Source organism: Marmota flaviventris, chromosome X (genome assembly GCF_047511675.1).
Source record: "Marmota flaviventris isolate mMarFla1 chromosome X, mMarFla1.hap1, whole genome shotgun sequence".
In the NCBI taxonomy this organism is placed as follows: Eukaryota; Metazoa; Chordata; class Mammalia; order Rodentia; family Sciuridae; genus Marmota; species Marmota flaviventris.
This window is the reverse complement of record NC_092518.1, coordinates 117896788-117912813: the sequence shown is the minus strand read 5'-3', so window position 1 is coordinate 117912813 and position 16026 is coordinate 117896788. Positions and strand designations below refer to the sequence as shown.

General features: G+C 42.8%; 1 protein-coding gene across 1 annotated transcript; it reads right to left on the bottom strand.

Annotated features, from left to right (window-relative positions):
- Positions 1–12085: 12085 nt before the first annotated feature.
- Positions 12086–13493, bottom strand: LOC139703164 (integrator complex subunit 6-like). The gene is made up of 4 exons (XM_071606094.1): positions 13439–13493; positions 12999–13343; positions 12539–12632; positions 12086–12152 (listed from the first exon to the last, which is right to left on the bottom strand). Exons 1-4 carry the CDS (start codon positions 13491–13493, stop codon positions 12086–12088), a joined length of 561 nt encoding a protein of 186 aa, XP_071462195.1.
- Positions 13494–16026: the final 2533 nt, after the last annotated feature.

Sequence of the window (16026 nt, the reverse complement as noted above, 5' to 3'; positions counted from 1 at the left end):
CACTCTTCTTGATAAGGATTGCTTTGGCTATTCTGGGTCTCTTATTTTTCCAGATGTGTTTCACGACTGCCTTTTTTACTTCTATGAGGAATGTCATTGGGATTTTGATGGGAATTGCATTAAATCTATATAGTGCTTTTGGTAGTATGGTTATTTGGACAATATTAATTCTGCCTATCCAAGAACAAAGGAGATATTTCCATCTTCTAAGGTCCTCTTTAATTTCTTTCTTTAGTGTACTGTAGTTTTCATTGTAGATGTATTCCCAAGTATTTTATTATTTTTTTGAAGCTGTTGTAAATGGGGTAGTTTTCCTAGTTTCTCTTTCAGTGGATTCGTCACTAAAAAAGAAAGTTAAAAGGAGCTAGGGGGAGGAACAGAGGAATGAATGAGTGTTCAGTAGGCATAGAATTTTAGTGTTGCTGATGAAAAAGTTCTAGAGATCTGTTGTACAATGATTTGAATAAACTTAACATTACTAAACTATTCACTTAAATATGATGGAGAGCCAGGTGCGGTGGTGCACACCTGTAATCCCGGCAGTTCAGGAGGCTGAGGCAGGCAGATCACAAGTCCTCGGCCAGCCAAAGCAGCTAAGCAGACCTTAAGCAACTTAGTAAGATCCTGTCTTTTAAAAAAAGCAAAAAGGCTGGGGATGTGGCTCAGTGGTTAAGCATCCCTGGGTTCAATCCCCAGTAACAATAAACAATGAATAAAGTGGTTAAGGTGGAAAATTAAATGTCATGTGTTTTTCACCAAAATAAAAATATGATGAACATGAGGCAAATGCACATGAAAGTTAGTTCCTTCATCCCCTGAGTGATCCTGACAGGGCAAGAATAGAGAATGTTCTGGACTATTGTGAGGTGGCCAGCAGCTCACCAGGGTAATTTTTCCTGCTCAGAAGGGGATCGTTGAACCCTGATGGAAAGAAAAGAGCACTGACTCCAATTTTAGATCAAATTAAAACAAGCTTGTATTTGTGTACACAAAGAGAGCTGAGTAGCAGCTGTCTCTCTTAATGCAGGGTAGAGATTAGCAACTCAGCTTTCCAGGAACAAAGTTTTATAGCACAAAATGTTGCAAAGGGGGGGGTGTCTTGAGAACTTACAGCTAACAGGAACTTGACAAGCATAATACAAAGGCAGATAGTAGGTTAATGATTTGCATGGCATGATATTTCAAGGTAGGGAGTAAATTCAGATCCCATCATCAGAACTTATGAGGCACCACTGAGGTTTTAGAGAGGGTTATTATCTGGTCAGGGGGAGCCAGGATTTATGAGGTGCCGCTAAGATTTTAGAGAGGGTTGTTATCTGGTCAGGGAAAGCCAGGCATGGGTGAGTTCAAGGCATGGGCAGGAATTCCAAACAAGTTTAGAAATCATAGTAATTTATAGTAAAACAGAAATTAACTTTTCATGACTTTGTGACAAGATGACTCCCAATCTTAAGCTGGAATTAGGCTGGGTTCAGAGTCAGAAAATTTGTTTTTAAGGGAAAAATGGAGCACCTGAAAGTTTCTTCCAGTTTTCATAGGAGCTGAAACAGAACAGCTAAAAAATAGCTCCAGTTCTTTAAGGGAGTACTTCAAAGGCAGGGATAAGGTTTTAGCAGGTGGAATCTCACTTTATGGTGTCTTGCAGTCAACAGGTTGATTGGCATCTTGTCAAGCCACCCATCTCTGAGAGGCTGTGTATCTATGTGGCTGTAGAAGGTCACCCCATCTCCGGCATTGTGTGGGACCTTTGGCAGAGCTGGGTGAGACCTTTGGCAGAGCTGAGTGGGAGTTCACTTGTATTTGGGCCATCTCAACAATAGGAGTGCTGCTGTGAGTTTTCAAACACCAGACTTTTCCATTCACTGGCTTCCATGCCGATCTGTTCCATGCACATTTCACAAATGACTCCTGACACTAGACTCAGGATCACTTGATGAGTAGAGACCAATAGGTGACAATGGGTTGGTGAGCAGGAGTCTATGCCTGTGTAGTCTGGTGAGGCCACATTGGATGAATGCAAAGTACTTTGGGTTCAAAACAGACCTTGTTGGAAGTGTTTTTCCAGGTATGCCTTTATTTACCTGTGACCTGGGGATAGTTACCTTACCTCTTTGTGCTTCCATACCCTCTTGTGTAAACTGATGGTGATGGAAGCTTCTACCGCTTAGTCCTATTATAAGAATTAAAAATCATTTATTCATTCTACATCTATTGAAGACCCAAGGGCCATGCAGTTATCTAGGCAGGAAGAAACAGTGAACAGACCACCATTTCCATGGACCTTGGGTTCCAACTGGGAGATAAGACACTGAGCCGCCAGAGCCAAAGTGAGATCAGGTGGGTGCACTGCAAGAAGGATGAAGTTGGGTGAGGAGCTGGGAAATGAGCAGATGGTGTGATACCAACAGGTGACTGGCAGCGAAGGAGACCTCCCTGAGAAGACAGCTACTGAGGAAGGAGAGGAGGGCCTTGGGCTCTTCGTGCTATTGTGAAATGCCTCCTGGGTTCAGAATACTCTTCCCTGAGGTCAGTGCAAAAGGAAAAGAGCCCGTGTCCTTTGGCGGGGGCTCCAGTTCGTGTGCATGGATTGTGGCCTGCTCCCTGTCTTTTCTTCTTAGAGTTCTGCCCTGCCACCGCATCAAGTGAGGGGATATCGACCAGACAAGGATTGCTTCTGCCATTGCACAAGGCCATTTCCCTGTGACAAATCCATAACACAAACACATGTGTATGCTGAGAGCCACGGCCGAGTCTGTATGGCCCCTGGCATTTTGCCAACAGTATTGATTGACAGGCGAGGCATTACTATCCGCCTCTGCCGCAACTTTTGAGTTCTCGCACTATTTTGGAGTTCTCGTGGGGATTTCCGGGGATTCCCCGAGAGTTCCCATTGGTTGGGGAAGTGCAGGAGGAGGGATTTCTGGGAGAGATATTTCCAGCTGGGGGTTCCTGGACAAGCCTCGTGGCGTTCGGGAGGATTCCCCGGGAGCTGTTTGAAGTGTTTTCCTGCAGTTTAAAAATAAAGTTTGTTCCTGCTTCAGTGGCTCGTGATTTGTGCCCAGCCAGACTGCGGCATGTGTACATGTATGCATGATCATATATGTAGTTATATACATATGGACACACATATTGTCTTCTGATATTGTTATCTACTGATTTCCCTTTTCTGATTAAAGCCTAACTAATAGAGACTCTGATACTGAAAGACATTTTAGAGAACAATATTAAGGATGAGTTTCCTGAAATTACTTTGGGTTTCTGGAAAACCTTCTATAATCTGATTTAAATTATATTTAAAGGCATTAGTGACCTAGTTCCCAATGGTAAAGGGGGGCTCTTAGTCTATGGCAGGATGTACCAAGAGAGATTCTCAAATAATCACATTTTAGATACCTATAGTCTATCACAAAATGCAAGGGTCTAGGTGATAAAGTAGGTGCTCCCTGGGAACACTGTAGTCACAATGAGAAAGATAATATAGATGACTTTTTGTCTCTTAATGTGCTGGAGTCTCAGCAGCAACCTGTGCTGACCAGATGAACTGGGCTCAAAAGATCTGGCTGCGACATTAAGCTAAGAAAACAGCAAGAAAGCACAGGACACAGAAGTAATTTCATATCAAGGGCGGGACTGCTCTGCAACCTTAAAAGTCAGCTTCCGTGCTGGAAAGAGCACTAGAAAAGAGCATGAACCCAGAATCTATTTTTATAGGGGGACCCACAAAGGAGTTTCCATAGAATGTTTTTCACCAAATAAGGCAGGGATAAGGTTTCAAGGGGGGTTGTCCAATCCCATTGGGTAACGCCCAAGTCCAGAGCTTCAGCAAACTTCTTTGCTGAGCGAAGGTGGAGGCCACTTGCATCGCACAGCACAAGGCGTGCAATGCCAGACCAATGCCCCCTTACTCAAGGCTGAGGGAGGCTGCTTAGCTTATGGGGGGGTGGCTTCCCAAACTGGAGAACCAGCTAAAGAAAAACATGTGTTCAGATATTTCATGTTCCATATCAAAATCTACATGAAGAGCCTGAACCTATTACCTCCTATAGCTGTGGTATTGAGATATGGGAAAACCAAACCCAAAGGCTAATCATGTGATTAGGTAAATTATAACACATATTGAATTTTTAACCTCAGGGGGTCCATTCTGTTAATCTTAGGGCACTTATTGGAAATAAACAGGATCATGAAAATTTATGGGTAGAACCACAATGAAATATCACCTCATTTCTGTCAGAACTGCTTTATTTAAAAAAAAAAAACCCAAAACAAAATAAGAAATAATAAATATTGCCAAGGATGTTCAAAGAAGAGAACCCTGTGGAAAGAAGGGCACACTGTTGATAATTTTGTGAATTAATACAGCTATATAAAAAACTAAAAATATCACTACTTATGATTTAGCAATCCCACTTCTGAGTATATATCCAAAGGAGATAAAATCTGGATCTTGAAGAGATGTCCACACTTTCATGTTCACTATGGCAGTTGTTTACAATACCCAATTTGTGGAACCATCCTACATGCCCGTCAACAAATGAATGGATAAAAAAATGTGGTATAGGGCTGGGGTTGTGTCTCAGTGGTAGAGCACTTGCCTAGTATGTATGAGGCACTAGGTTCAGTTCTCAGCACTGCATATAAATAAATAAAATAAAGGTCCATTGACAACTAAACAAAATTTTAAAATGTGGTATATACATAATGGAGTATTATTTATCCTTTAAAAAGAAGGAAATTTTGTCATTTGTCATAATATGGTTGTAACTGGAAGTCATTATGCTAGCTGAAAGACAAATACTGTATGATTTCACTCACATGGAGAGTCCAAAAAGTAAAATTCATAAAAGCAGACAGAATGGTGGTTGCCAGGGCCTGAGGGTTGGGGGGATTCAGAGATGTTGGTCAAAAATCAAAATTTTAGTTAGGAGCAATAAGTGCAAAATATCTATTGTACAACCTGATTATAGTTGATAATAATTTATTGCAATAGCAATGTATAGTATACTTAAAAATTGCTTAGAGATACCAAACGAAAAAAATATGTGAAGTGTTTTTGCCAGTAGAAAAACACCTTCTCCTTGTGTTTGATGTAGTTATTTCTCCATTATCTGAAGAACCTGTAATTAACTCACCTGAAGTAGTGTTCTTGCAGGGCACTACTGATCCTCTTTAGGACCAACACTCACCACCTCTTATTGTTTTGAAAATATTTAATGAGCCTCAGATTCCCAGAGACCAAACAAGTTGGAGGTAAAGTTTTGACCCTTGTGGAGGTATAGAATGCACTGAAGAGATCAATTATTTTTAAAACCAATGCATATAGACAACAAAGTCAGGAAAATTTGTGTGGGAATGGTTCTTGAGGGTTGAATATGAAGGTGGGAAGAAATTCATATCAAATGACACCGAATTTATTGTTATGGGCTCATATCAATGCTAAATATTATACATAATATCTGGATTCAATGGTTTAATTTCAGATGTTAGGGAAACTTCTCATAGTTCACTGGTTTGGTCAGCCCAAAGGTGTCCAAATTAAACTCAAATGTAAAAAATTGGTGTGCACAAGAAGAGATATGAATGCTTTAGGAGATCGCAATGCTAGAGGGAATTGATCATGCAAGAACTTTTCACCAACCTTGGTAGGCCTGGAAGACATGACTTTCAGCAAGGCAGTGGTGAATGACTTCACAGAGCCCAAGCATCTGTGAAGAACTCTGGTGGTTCTGCTCTGTTGGTAAGAAAATACTGTGTACTCGATTTTGAGGAAGAATTGCTACCAACATAGCTAAATAATTATGCTGTTTAAAACATAGAAAATTTTATTTATATATTATTGTGTTAATTTGTTTTAATTTGCGTGGATCAAAAAATAAAAAAATCCTGAGGCAAAGTGTTCATCTGTCTTTTGCATAACTCAGAACATGTGGGGAAAGTAGCAGTACTGGTTGCAAAAGCTATAAGGCATTTTGGAAACTTACAGATGCTTGTGGTATAAGATATTATGGATTGTGGTATAAGATATTATGGATTATGGTTGGAAACCCAATATTGTCTAAGGGAGAATATGGGATGGGACATTTTGAGAAATGAGAAATAATTATGCTGTTTATTGTCCCAACCTTCACCAAATGGAATTGTGACCAATTACTAGTGTAATGATGTATTTATTAAAAGGTAAGTGGACTCCTTAAGGTTATCCAGAGAAATAGAACCAATAAGATATATGACTATAAGATATATACATATATGGATATATCTTATTGGAGAGAGGGAGTTTTATATTCTTTGTACCAAAGAATGAACCCAGGGGTGCTTAACCACTGAGCTAAATTCCCATCCCTTTTCTTATATATTTTAGAGACAGGGTCTCACCAAGTTGCTTAAGGACTCACTAAGTTGCTGAGGCTGGCTTTGAACTCATGATCCTCTTTCCTCAGCCTCCTGAGCCTCTGGGATTACAGATGTGTACTGAGGGGAAGATTTTATTTTTTATGAAGAATTGGCTTATGCAGTTATGCAGGCTGAATAGTCCCACAAGCTGGAGACCCAGCACAGTTTGTGAGGTAATTCAGTCTGAGTCTGAAAACCTGAGAACCATGGGAGCTATACCAGTGTAAGAATATTGAAAGGTGGGACCTTGAACAGGTGATTACACCATGAGGTCTCTTTCCACAGAAACAGATTAATGTAATTATTGTGGAAGTGAGTTATCACCAGAATTGTTTTGTTACAAAAGCAAGTTTGGCTCTTCCTTGATTTCTCTAGCCATTTGATGCTATCTACCATGTCATGACACAGCAAGAAGGTCTTCATCAGATGTGAGCCACTTGACCTTGGACTTCCCAGCTTCCCAAACTGCAAGAAATAAATCTCTATTTTTAATAAACTACCTAGTCCCAGATATTCTGTTATAGCAGCACAAAATGGTCTAAGATGGAAGGGCAGTCTACTTTACTGAATGTACCAATTCAAATGCTAGTCTAAACCAGAATCATCATAAATTCATTCAGAAATAATGTTTTACCCATAGTACAGTCAGGTTGATGCACTATTATTACAGAAATAATCTGAATTCTCAGGGATTATTTGATACTGGCTCTGAAATAGTACTAATTTCTGAGGAGCCAAAATTTCACTATGGTTAATGGATCACTCTAGTAGCTTATGGAAGTCATGTGATCAACCTAGTTTTACCTCAGATCCATCTCACTGGTTGGTCCCTGAATTCACCCTCATATGTCCCCAGATTCAGAAGGTATCATTAGAGGAGATGTGTTCAGAAAATGGCAGATTTCATACTTTGGTTCACTCACCTATGGAGTGAAAGCTATTATGGTAGAAAAGGTCAAATGTGAACCACTAGAACAGCCTACCCATAATTACAGTAAACTAAAAGCAACACATCATTCTCAGAAGGAATGTAGTGATTGGTGACATCATCAAGGATTTCAAAGATGAAGGTTGGTGATCCTTATGCCATGTACAGAAAAACATGAATCATAGTGAATGATAATGATTATAATAATCTTGACCAGATGATTACTGAAATCACAGATGCCCTTCTATATGTGGTTTCCTTATTTTAGTTATCAATACACTCCTGTGTACCTAATTATAATAAAGGAAGAGTTTGGCTTCAGTTGGAAAGGGCAGCAATGCTCTATCACTACTTTTTCCATAGCTTTATTGAGGTAAAATTGAAGTACAATAAAACACACACATTTGAAGTACGCAATTTGATCAGTTTTGAGATGTATGTAACCAATGAAATAAATTTAAAATTTCCATTACTTTTTAAAATTTGAAATCATGCAGACTATTTCCTGCACGATTTATTACATTAGAAATCAATCACCTTAAGATATATAGAACCCCATCCCCACGTGTCAATTATTTCAAAATTAAATGGCACACTTATAAATATCTCAGTAGTCAAGGAAGAAAGCATAAGAAAAACAAATTAAAAAATGTTTTGAACTAAGCACTATCACTTTTTACCTCAGGGTTATATCAACTTTCTAGATTTACATACAAAAGTTCATTAGGGTCCTTGATCACTTTTCCCTTATACCATACATAACATCATTTCTTTTTTATTGATTTTTTAAAATAATGACACCAGAATGCATTACAATTCTTATTACATGTATACAGCAAAATTTTTTTCATATCTCTGGATGTATATATAGTATGTTGATACCAATTCATGTCTCCATACTTTGGATAATGATGTACATTACATTCCACCATCCTTGCTAATCCCCTGCCCCCTTCCATTCCCTCCTACCCCTCTGCCCTATCTAGAATTCATCTATTCCTCCCATGTTCCCCCTCCCTACCCCACTCTGAGTCACCCCCTTTATATCAGAGAAAACATTCACCATTTGGTTTTTTGGGATTGACTAAATTCACTTAGCATTATCTTCTCCAACGCCATCCATTTACCTGCAAATGCCATAATTTTGTTCTCTTTTATTGCTGAGTAAAATTCCATTGTGTGTATATGCCACATTTTTTATCCATTCATCCACTGAAAGATATCTAGATTGGCTCCACAGTTTAGCTATTGTGAATTGTGCTGCTGTAAACATTGATGTGGCTATGTCCCTGTAGTATGCAGTTTTTAAGTCTTTTGGGTATAGACTGAGGAGAGGGATAGCTGGGTCAAATGGTGGTTCCATTCCCAGATTACCAAGGAATCTCCTTACTGTTTTCCGTATTGACTGCACCAATTTGCAGTCCCACCAGTAGTGTATGAGTGTGCCTTTTTCCCCACATCCTCACCAACACTTATTGTTGTTTGTCTTCATAATAGCTGCCATTCTGACTGGAGTGAGGTGATATGTTAGAGTAGTTTTGATTTGCATTTCTCTAAAGATAGCATCTTCAACAAATGGTGCTGGGAAAACTGGAAATCCATATGCAACAAAATGAAATTAAGACCCTATCTCTCACCATGCACAAAACTCAACTCAAAGTGGATCAATAATCTAGGAATTAAACCAGAGACCCTGTACCTAATGGAAGAAAGAGTAGGCCCAAATCTTTATCATGTCAGATTAGGCCCTAAATTCCTTTATATGACTCCTATGGCACAAGAAATAAAATCATGAATCAATAAATGGGTTCAAACAAAAAAGCTTCTCCTCAGCAAAAGAAAAAAAATCAGTGAGGTGAATAGAGAGCTTACAGAATGGGAGCAAATTTATACCACACACACTTCAGATACAGCACTAATCTCTAGGATATATAAAGAAATAAAAAATCTTAACACCAAAAAAAAAAAAAAAAAAAAAAAACCAAAACCAAAACAACAACAAAAAACAACCCAATCAATAAATGGGCTAAGGAGCTGAACAGACAATTCTCAGAAGATGAAATACAATCAACAAATATATGAAAAAATGTTCAACATCTCTGGCAATCAGAGAAATTCAAATCAAAACTACTCTAAGATATCATCTCACTCCAGTCAGAATGGCAGTTATTAAAAATACAAACAATATGAGTTGGCAACAATGTGGGTACAAAGGCACACTCACACATTGCTAGTGGGACTACAAATTGGTGCAGCCAATATGGAAAGCAGTATGGAGATTCCTTGGAAAACTTGGAATGGAACCACCATTTGACCCAGCTATTCCACTCCTCAGTTTATACCCAAAGGTCTTAAAAACTGCATACTATAGTGACGGAGCCACATCAATGTTTATAGCAGTACAATTCACAATAGCTAAATTGTGGAACCAACCCAGATGCAGATGAATGAATAAAGAAACTGTGGTGTATATATACAATGGGATATTATTCAGCATTAAGAGAATAAAATCATGGCATTTGCAGGTAAATGGATGGAGTCTGAGAATATTACACTAAGTGAAGTAAGATAATCCCACAAAACCAAATGCCGAATGTTTTCTCTGATATGAGGATGCTGATCCATAATGGGAATGAGGGAGAGAGCGTGGGAGTAATAGATGATTTTTAGATAGGGAAAAGGGGAGGGAGTGGAATGGAGGGGGAAAGAGGGCAAGACAGACAGTGGAATGAGACAGACATCATTACCCCAAATACAAGTATGAATACACAAATGGTGTCACTCTACTTTGTGTACAACCAGAGAAGGAAAAATTAAGCTCTATATGTGAACTATGAATTGAAATGCATTCTGCTGTCATATATAACAAATTAGAATAGAAAATTTTTAACAAAAGATAATTCTTGCAAGGTAAAAAACAAGTTCCTACATTTTGCCTTTCTTATTACCACTAAAAGGGAATACCGCAATGAGTTGCCTAATAGTTCTGGTAGTAACATATACCCTATAGTTGTGCACTACTATGGCAAATTGATAAGTGTCCTGAAATCCTGCTAGAATGGGGTCCAGAAAAAAAAAGAGCTTTTCTGGCATTATCTGTGCTCTTATGTATAATTTCCTGTCATCAATTTACTAGAAAAACCAAGAAAAACAAACAACAACAACAACAAAAAGATCATGCCTGGTTTTCAGTTGTTACTTCATGTTTGCAGGCATCATCTGCATCATTTTCCTACTGCTACAAAACAAACTACCTGGAACAACAAAAGAGTACTACAACAAAATTACATAAACAGACATTTATGCGTGCCTCAGCTTCCATTATCACAGAATCAAAGTGAAGGTATCAATCAGGCTGATGATTAAGGGAGATTCAGAGATAAACAATATGCAAAATAATTCAGGGTACTGGTAAGTCTAATTTTTAAGGTTACAGGTATTAAAAAAACAGTCTAAATTACAGGGCCACACCTATACTTCCCTAAGTGCACATCTGAATCTTTCTCATATTGTATTTAGTGAATGGTGGCAAGGATGGAGGTTAATTAACTTCCATGCCAAGATCAATCCTACCACAGACACAGCTAACTATACAACCTACCACCATGAGTAATCAACACTGAGGAACCAATAATGAATTACCTTCCAGAGTGATTAATGGGCTTCCAGGAGGTAGGCTGATTATTTTGGAAGCTGACCAAAGAATTTTTGTACGTACTTCAATAGACATTTATGCAGTGCATAGAATTTCCTTCTCAAATGTGTATAGAGGAAATGTGTGTAGAACATCCATAGCCCTTTTTAGTACTGACGGGTTCTGTGACTAGAGACCATGGAATAGGGCAAGAAGCCAATTCAGCAGGAAATGTAGTGGCACAGAGCCTTCAGTAAGAACTCTGTATGTCATCCTGCCACCCCAAGCACCAGGGCCTGCTGTGGGGCTGTCCCAGGGCAAAAGGAATAAGAAATAGGCAGTGCAGAAGATGGTTATAAATAGCAGCTATCACCTTGTGACCTTCTACAGAAACGAGGTGTTCTGGTTTGAAGGAGGAGTCCCTCCAAAAGCCCTGTGCTGATGCAAGAGGTGAGATGATTATGAGAGCTGTGACCTAAGCCACGGACTGATCCATCTGGTGGATGAACTGAATCAACTAACTGGGTAGTACCTACAGGCAGGTGGGGCGTGGCTAGAGGAGATAGACCTCAAAGGCACGAGCTCTGGGCCCTATTTGTTGCTGGCCCCTTGCTCTCTCTGTCTCTGTCTGTCTCACTCTCTGCTTCCCGGCTGTCTGGACACAGCAACTTTCCTCCACCGTGGCGGTCCACCATGATGTTCTGCCTCACTTCAGCCCCAGAGGGACGGTGCTAGCTGTCCATGGACTGAGATTCTGAAACTGTGAACCCAAACGAAATTTCTGCTCTAGGTTGTTCTTGCCAGGTACTTTGGTCACAATGATGACAAGCTGACTGACACTTGAGGACTAAGGTGCATCTGGCTTGCTGAGATAAAAACATCCCCAGCTCAGATGAGTAACAAAAAAACGACTCTTTCCAAACAATGAGGGCAAAAGCCAACTTTTACTAATGGAAATTCATAACATCAAAATGCTCCGCCCCTTCGACTCAGCCTCTGGAAGGCAAGTCTCCTAAGCAACACAGGCCACGAGGCTTCAGTGACATCTTGCTGCGTTCTCAAGCACAGCGAATGGGTTCTGGTTTCTATCTGATCATTGTGAGAGCAGGACTGTGTTCAGGTCCGATACCTTAGTTGCCAGAACCTGTTTTCTCCAGGATCTTCTCAAGGTGCTTAATTAAGTCACGGCGTTTAAATCTGAAAATGAAGAGACATGCCATTACCCAGCGGAATCCCAAAGACACCAGGAAGTGGGGGGCACTGTGGCAGACAGGCAGGGAGCTCACGGTCTACACGGGAAGGAAAGGAACACACACCTGGGGAGAGACGCTCAGGTGCACAAGGAGTGTCCACGGGGGCCGGCAACCAGCCCAGACCATGGCGAGATGGCCAGGCCCAGTGGGTGTGGGAGGGCGAGTCAGACTCAGAGGACACAGGCTGAACAACACAGAGCAAGCCTTAAGTGTGAGTGGGGGCAGGACCCAGGATGCTCAAGCAGGGGCAGGCCCTGCCCCCACCACTCAGCCCCCACACTGCCCCAGCCCAACTGCTGAAAGAACTCCACCAGTTCCTCGGCCACCCACCTTGCTGCTTCCTTGATGGTAAACTCAACAAACTGCTTCTTGACTTCCACAGGGCCTCGCACTTCTTCAAGCAACTTGAAGATCTTTTCGTATTCTGAAGGTATTAAGAACACCTCAATATTGAGGAAGAAACAGAACTCAGTCTTGCCGTTTGTGGCCCTCACTAACCATGCCCTCTGGGCTGCAAAGGTACAGAGTGTGTGGGGCTGAAATGCTGAAATGGAGACCTCTGCACACAGCCACTAAAGAGTTCTAGGAAACAGCCACCATCAAAGACAAGACAAGGAAAGAGGTATGGGGGACACACTAAGCAAAGTAGAGGGGAGGGGAACCGTCTGAAATTAGCGAGGACTCAACTCTGGCCGAGGCCGAGTCCACTCGGGCAGTTCCAAGCTCTTCTAAACCACAGGTTGAGAGAGCCTTCCTGCGTTTTCATCGCTACCATCCTCCCGCCACTTACTTCGTCCAAACTGTCGAACTTCCTTCATGAGCTGATGTTTGATACCAACGTTGATTTCCTCAATACTCTGTGGAAATGGATCAGGCACCACCGCCACCATGCGCATGGCAGGAACTTCAGCGCCACGTGCAGAGGGGCCGCTGCTCACGAATCCTGCCCCAAAGGGGTCCCCACCAGCCTGGAGAAGCAGCCCCCCTTGACTGGGACCAGTGGAGGCATCAGGTGGAGAAGCCAGCGGATAGAAGGGGACGCTGCCAGCTGCCATGCTTGTGGCCAAGGAGCCTCTCACTGTGGTGGGACCACTTTGCACTGTCTCCTCAGGGACAACGTGGCTGGCAGTAGCATCTGGAAACCAATGGAGAGGCTCAGCTATGAGGCAGGTGGGCTTCACCCCCCTACGCCCTACACGGGACATTTACAAGCTCGTGTCCTGCGATTACTTTTCTCAGAGCAGCTGGGAGCACCAGAGAATTCTTGGACCTCAAAAGTGGACATCGCGACACAGAGGACAGGGAAAGCACCTCCTAAGTTGTGGCTCTGTGACTGCATGTAGAAACACAGGGGACGGGACATCTATCAGTAAAACATTCACAGAGCCATGGCACTCATGAGTCTGTGCCCTGTGATGTACTTTAGGTGTCAAAAAGCTGGAAGGTTCATGTGGTGTCAAGATGCCTGATGGGATTCACGCTTAGTCACCAGAGATCCCTGTCAAGAGGACAGACCCTCCTCACTCATGTTTGGAGTATCAGAAAAAGGCATTTATGTCCCTCAAGTGCGACACCTCTAATTACGCCACCCCCTTGGTGCCAGGAGCTGGCCACCAGCAGTGAAGCAGACAGAAACTGCACCTGCCCTGATGGAACCTACACCGAGATGGGAAGTCAGAGAGGAAGTGCATGGAGAGCAACAGGCCATCCCAGCTGGACTCCTGTTGGGGGAGATGTGGGCAGGGGAGTGGGAGGGAGCAGCAGAGGAGACTCCAGGGCTGAGGGTGGTGGCAGGGCCTTCTGGGTGGTGTCCTCTGAGCAGAGCCTGAGGAGGAGACAGAGCAGGCTTGTGCAGATTTAGAGGGACAGTTCAGGCTGCAGTAAGGGTGAGGGTCAGAGGGGGACCTGCTGAGGACCAAGGAGTGGAGGAGAGAAGCAGAGAGACAGAGGAGGAGGCCCCCAGAACCACGCAGAGACTGTGGTCCACCATCAGGACCAGGACTTGAGGTTGTGTTCTGTGTACTTGGGAACATAGAGGACGATGCTCTTCCAGGAAGGACACACAACGGGCCCATTCCTTACCTGCTGACACCATCAGTCTGGATGCAGGGGGAGAGGGGAGGGGTGAAAGGGGAGGAATGAGAAGCACAAGGACGGGAAAATGTTACTGGAACATAGTGGCAATCAATCATGTCAGAGTAGGAGCAAAGACTCGAGGAGGAACATGGTGTGATTTTAAAGTCATCACAATAGTGAGATTGGAGAGGCAGATAAACGAAAGATCAGGATCCACCTCAAGGAAGAAAGAAGCCTGGAGAGATGGAAATCCCTGAACGTCCCCATCACGGAGCCAGTGAACAACGGGTCAAATGCAGCTGAGAAATGACTGGCAATGCCAGCTGCCAAGCTGGCCTTCTCCACCCTGGTTTCTGTGGCGTGCTGAGGCAGGAGGCGAAGCCCCTGTTGGACAGTGTGAGGAGAGGCCAGATTGAGGGCGCGCTGTGTCCTGACCCACAGAAGAGCCAGGCAGAGAGGGCCTTCCCATGCATCCTCCTTTGCTGCTGCCCCCATCCTGCCCTGCAGGAAGCTGCTTCATGCTGGCCTCCTGCAGCCTCTCCCAATAGGTTCCTGTTCTCGGAGGTACTGCATCTGACACGCCAACTGCAGGCTTGTCCACCCACCCAGGACGCAATTACCATCTCCCTGGGGCTTGGTGGAGTCCTTCCAACAGGAGTGGCCCTCTCCTTCCTCCGGCACTGACATCAGGGACATAGTGCGCCTCCGCTTGTGTGGTCTAGGACTCGGCCTAGGTCCGCCCGAGAATTCATCTGCTTTGTTAGCCATGGTTTTCTGAAACACACCAGTGGATACATTCTGCTCATTACTAAATGTGACCATCACATAAGTGCCAGCAGACTTTGCATGCAGAAAGAATTGTGTGCTTGTGTCCCCATGTGAGTTCACCCGTGGGCCAAGTTTGGCCATACCTCACAAACACTGTTCTCAGAAAACTAACCTAATGTTAGGCCAGTCTAGGTGGATCGTGGAGGAAGGTGACATGCAAGGTGCTGCTCACACCCAGACATGGCTCATGATTAATTAGTACTTGTGGAATGAGCGGATATCAGCAACCACATTGGAACACACAGTGACCTCAGTGAGTAACTCCCCACTATTCTGTGGCTACCCATGTTTGGAGATGGAATTCCTTTTCCTGTTCTCATGAGAGAGAGTTCATTACATACCACAACGGTGGCACTGAAAAGCTTGCATGTGCACCATGCAGTGTTGGTGGCAGGTAAAGGTGAGAGGCAGTGACAGAGAAGACTTAACGTAAGGCCCTATTGTCCAGGCGAAACCCAAGAATCTCCCCAGCATTACTGGAATAAAATCAGTACAACACGTTTTGTGAGCCTCCTGTATTACCCATGAAGAGGAGTGCAAAAGAGGAGGGAAGAATTTTCCAGAGGTCATTGAATAACGGCCAGGAATTCCTTGTTTTATTTGTCATTACTTTTCCTTGTGGATTAGAATTATACATAAGAATGAGGTGCGTTTTCATATCCTCCTCCACGCACACAGCATAACTTGTTCCAATGCCTTCCACGTCTTAGCTGGCTATTTGGCAAAGCACAATTCTGGGAAGAGAAGATTTAGTGGTTAGGAAGGTTCAGCCCCCTTGGCAGGGATGGCTTGTCCTACAGGTAAACTGTTCCAGTCACAAGAACTCTGCCCCAAGAATCACCTGCTAAGCAAACCCCTCTGGACGTGAAGGAGGAACATCTGGGGAAGACAGGAAGATAAGTGACAGGGGTGGT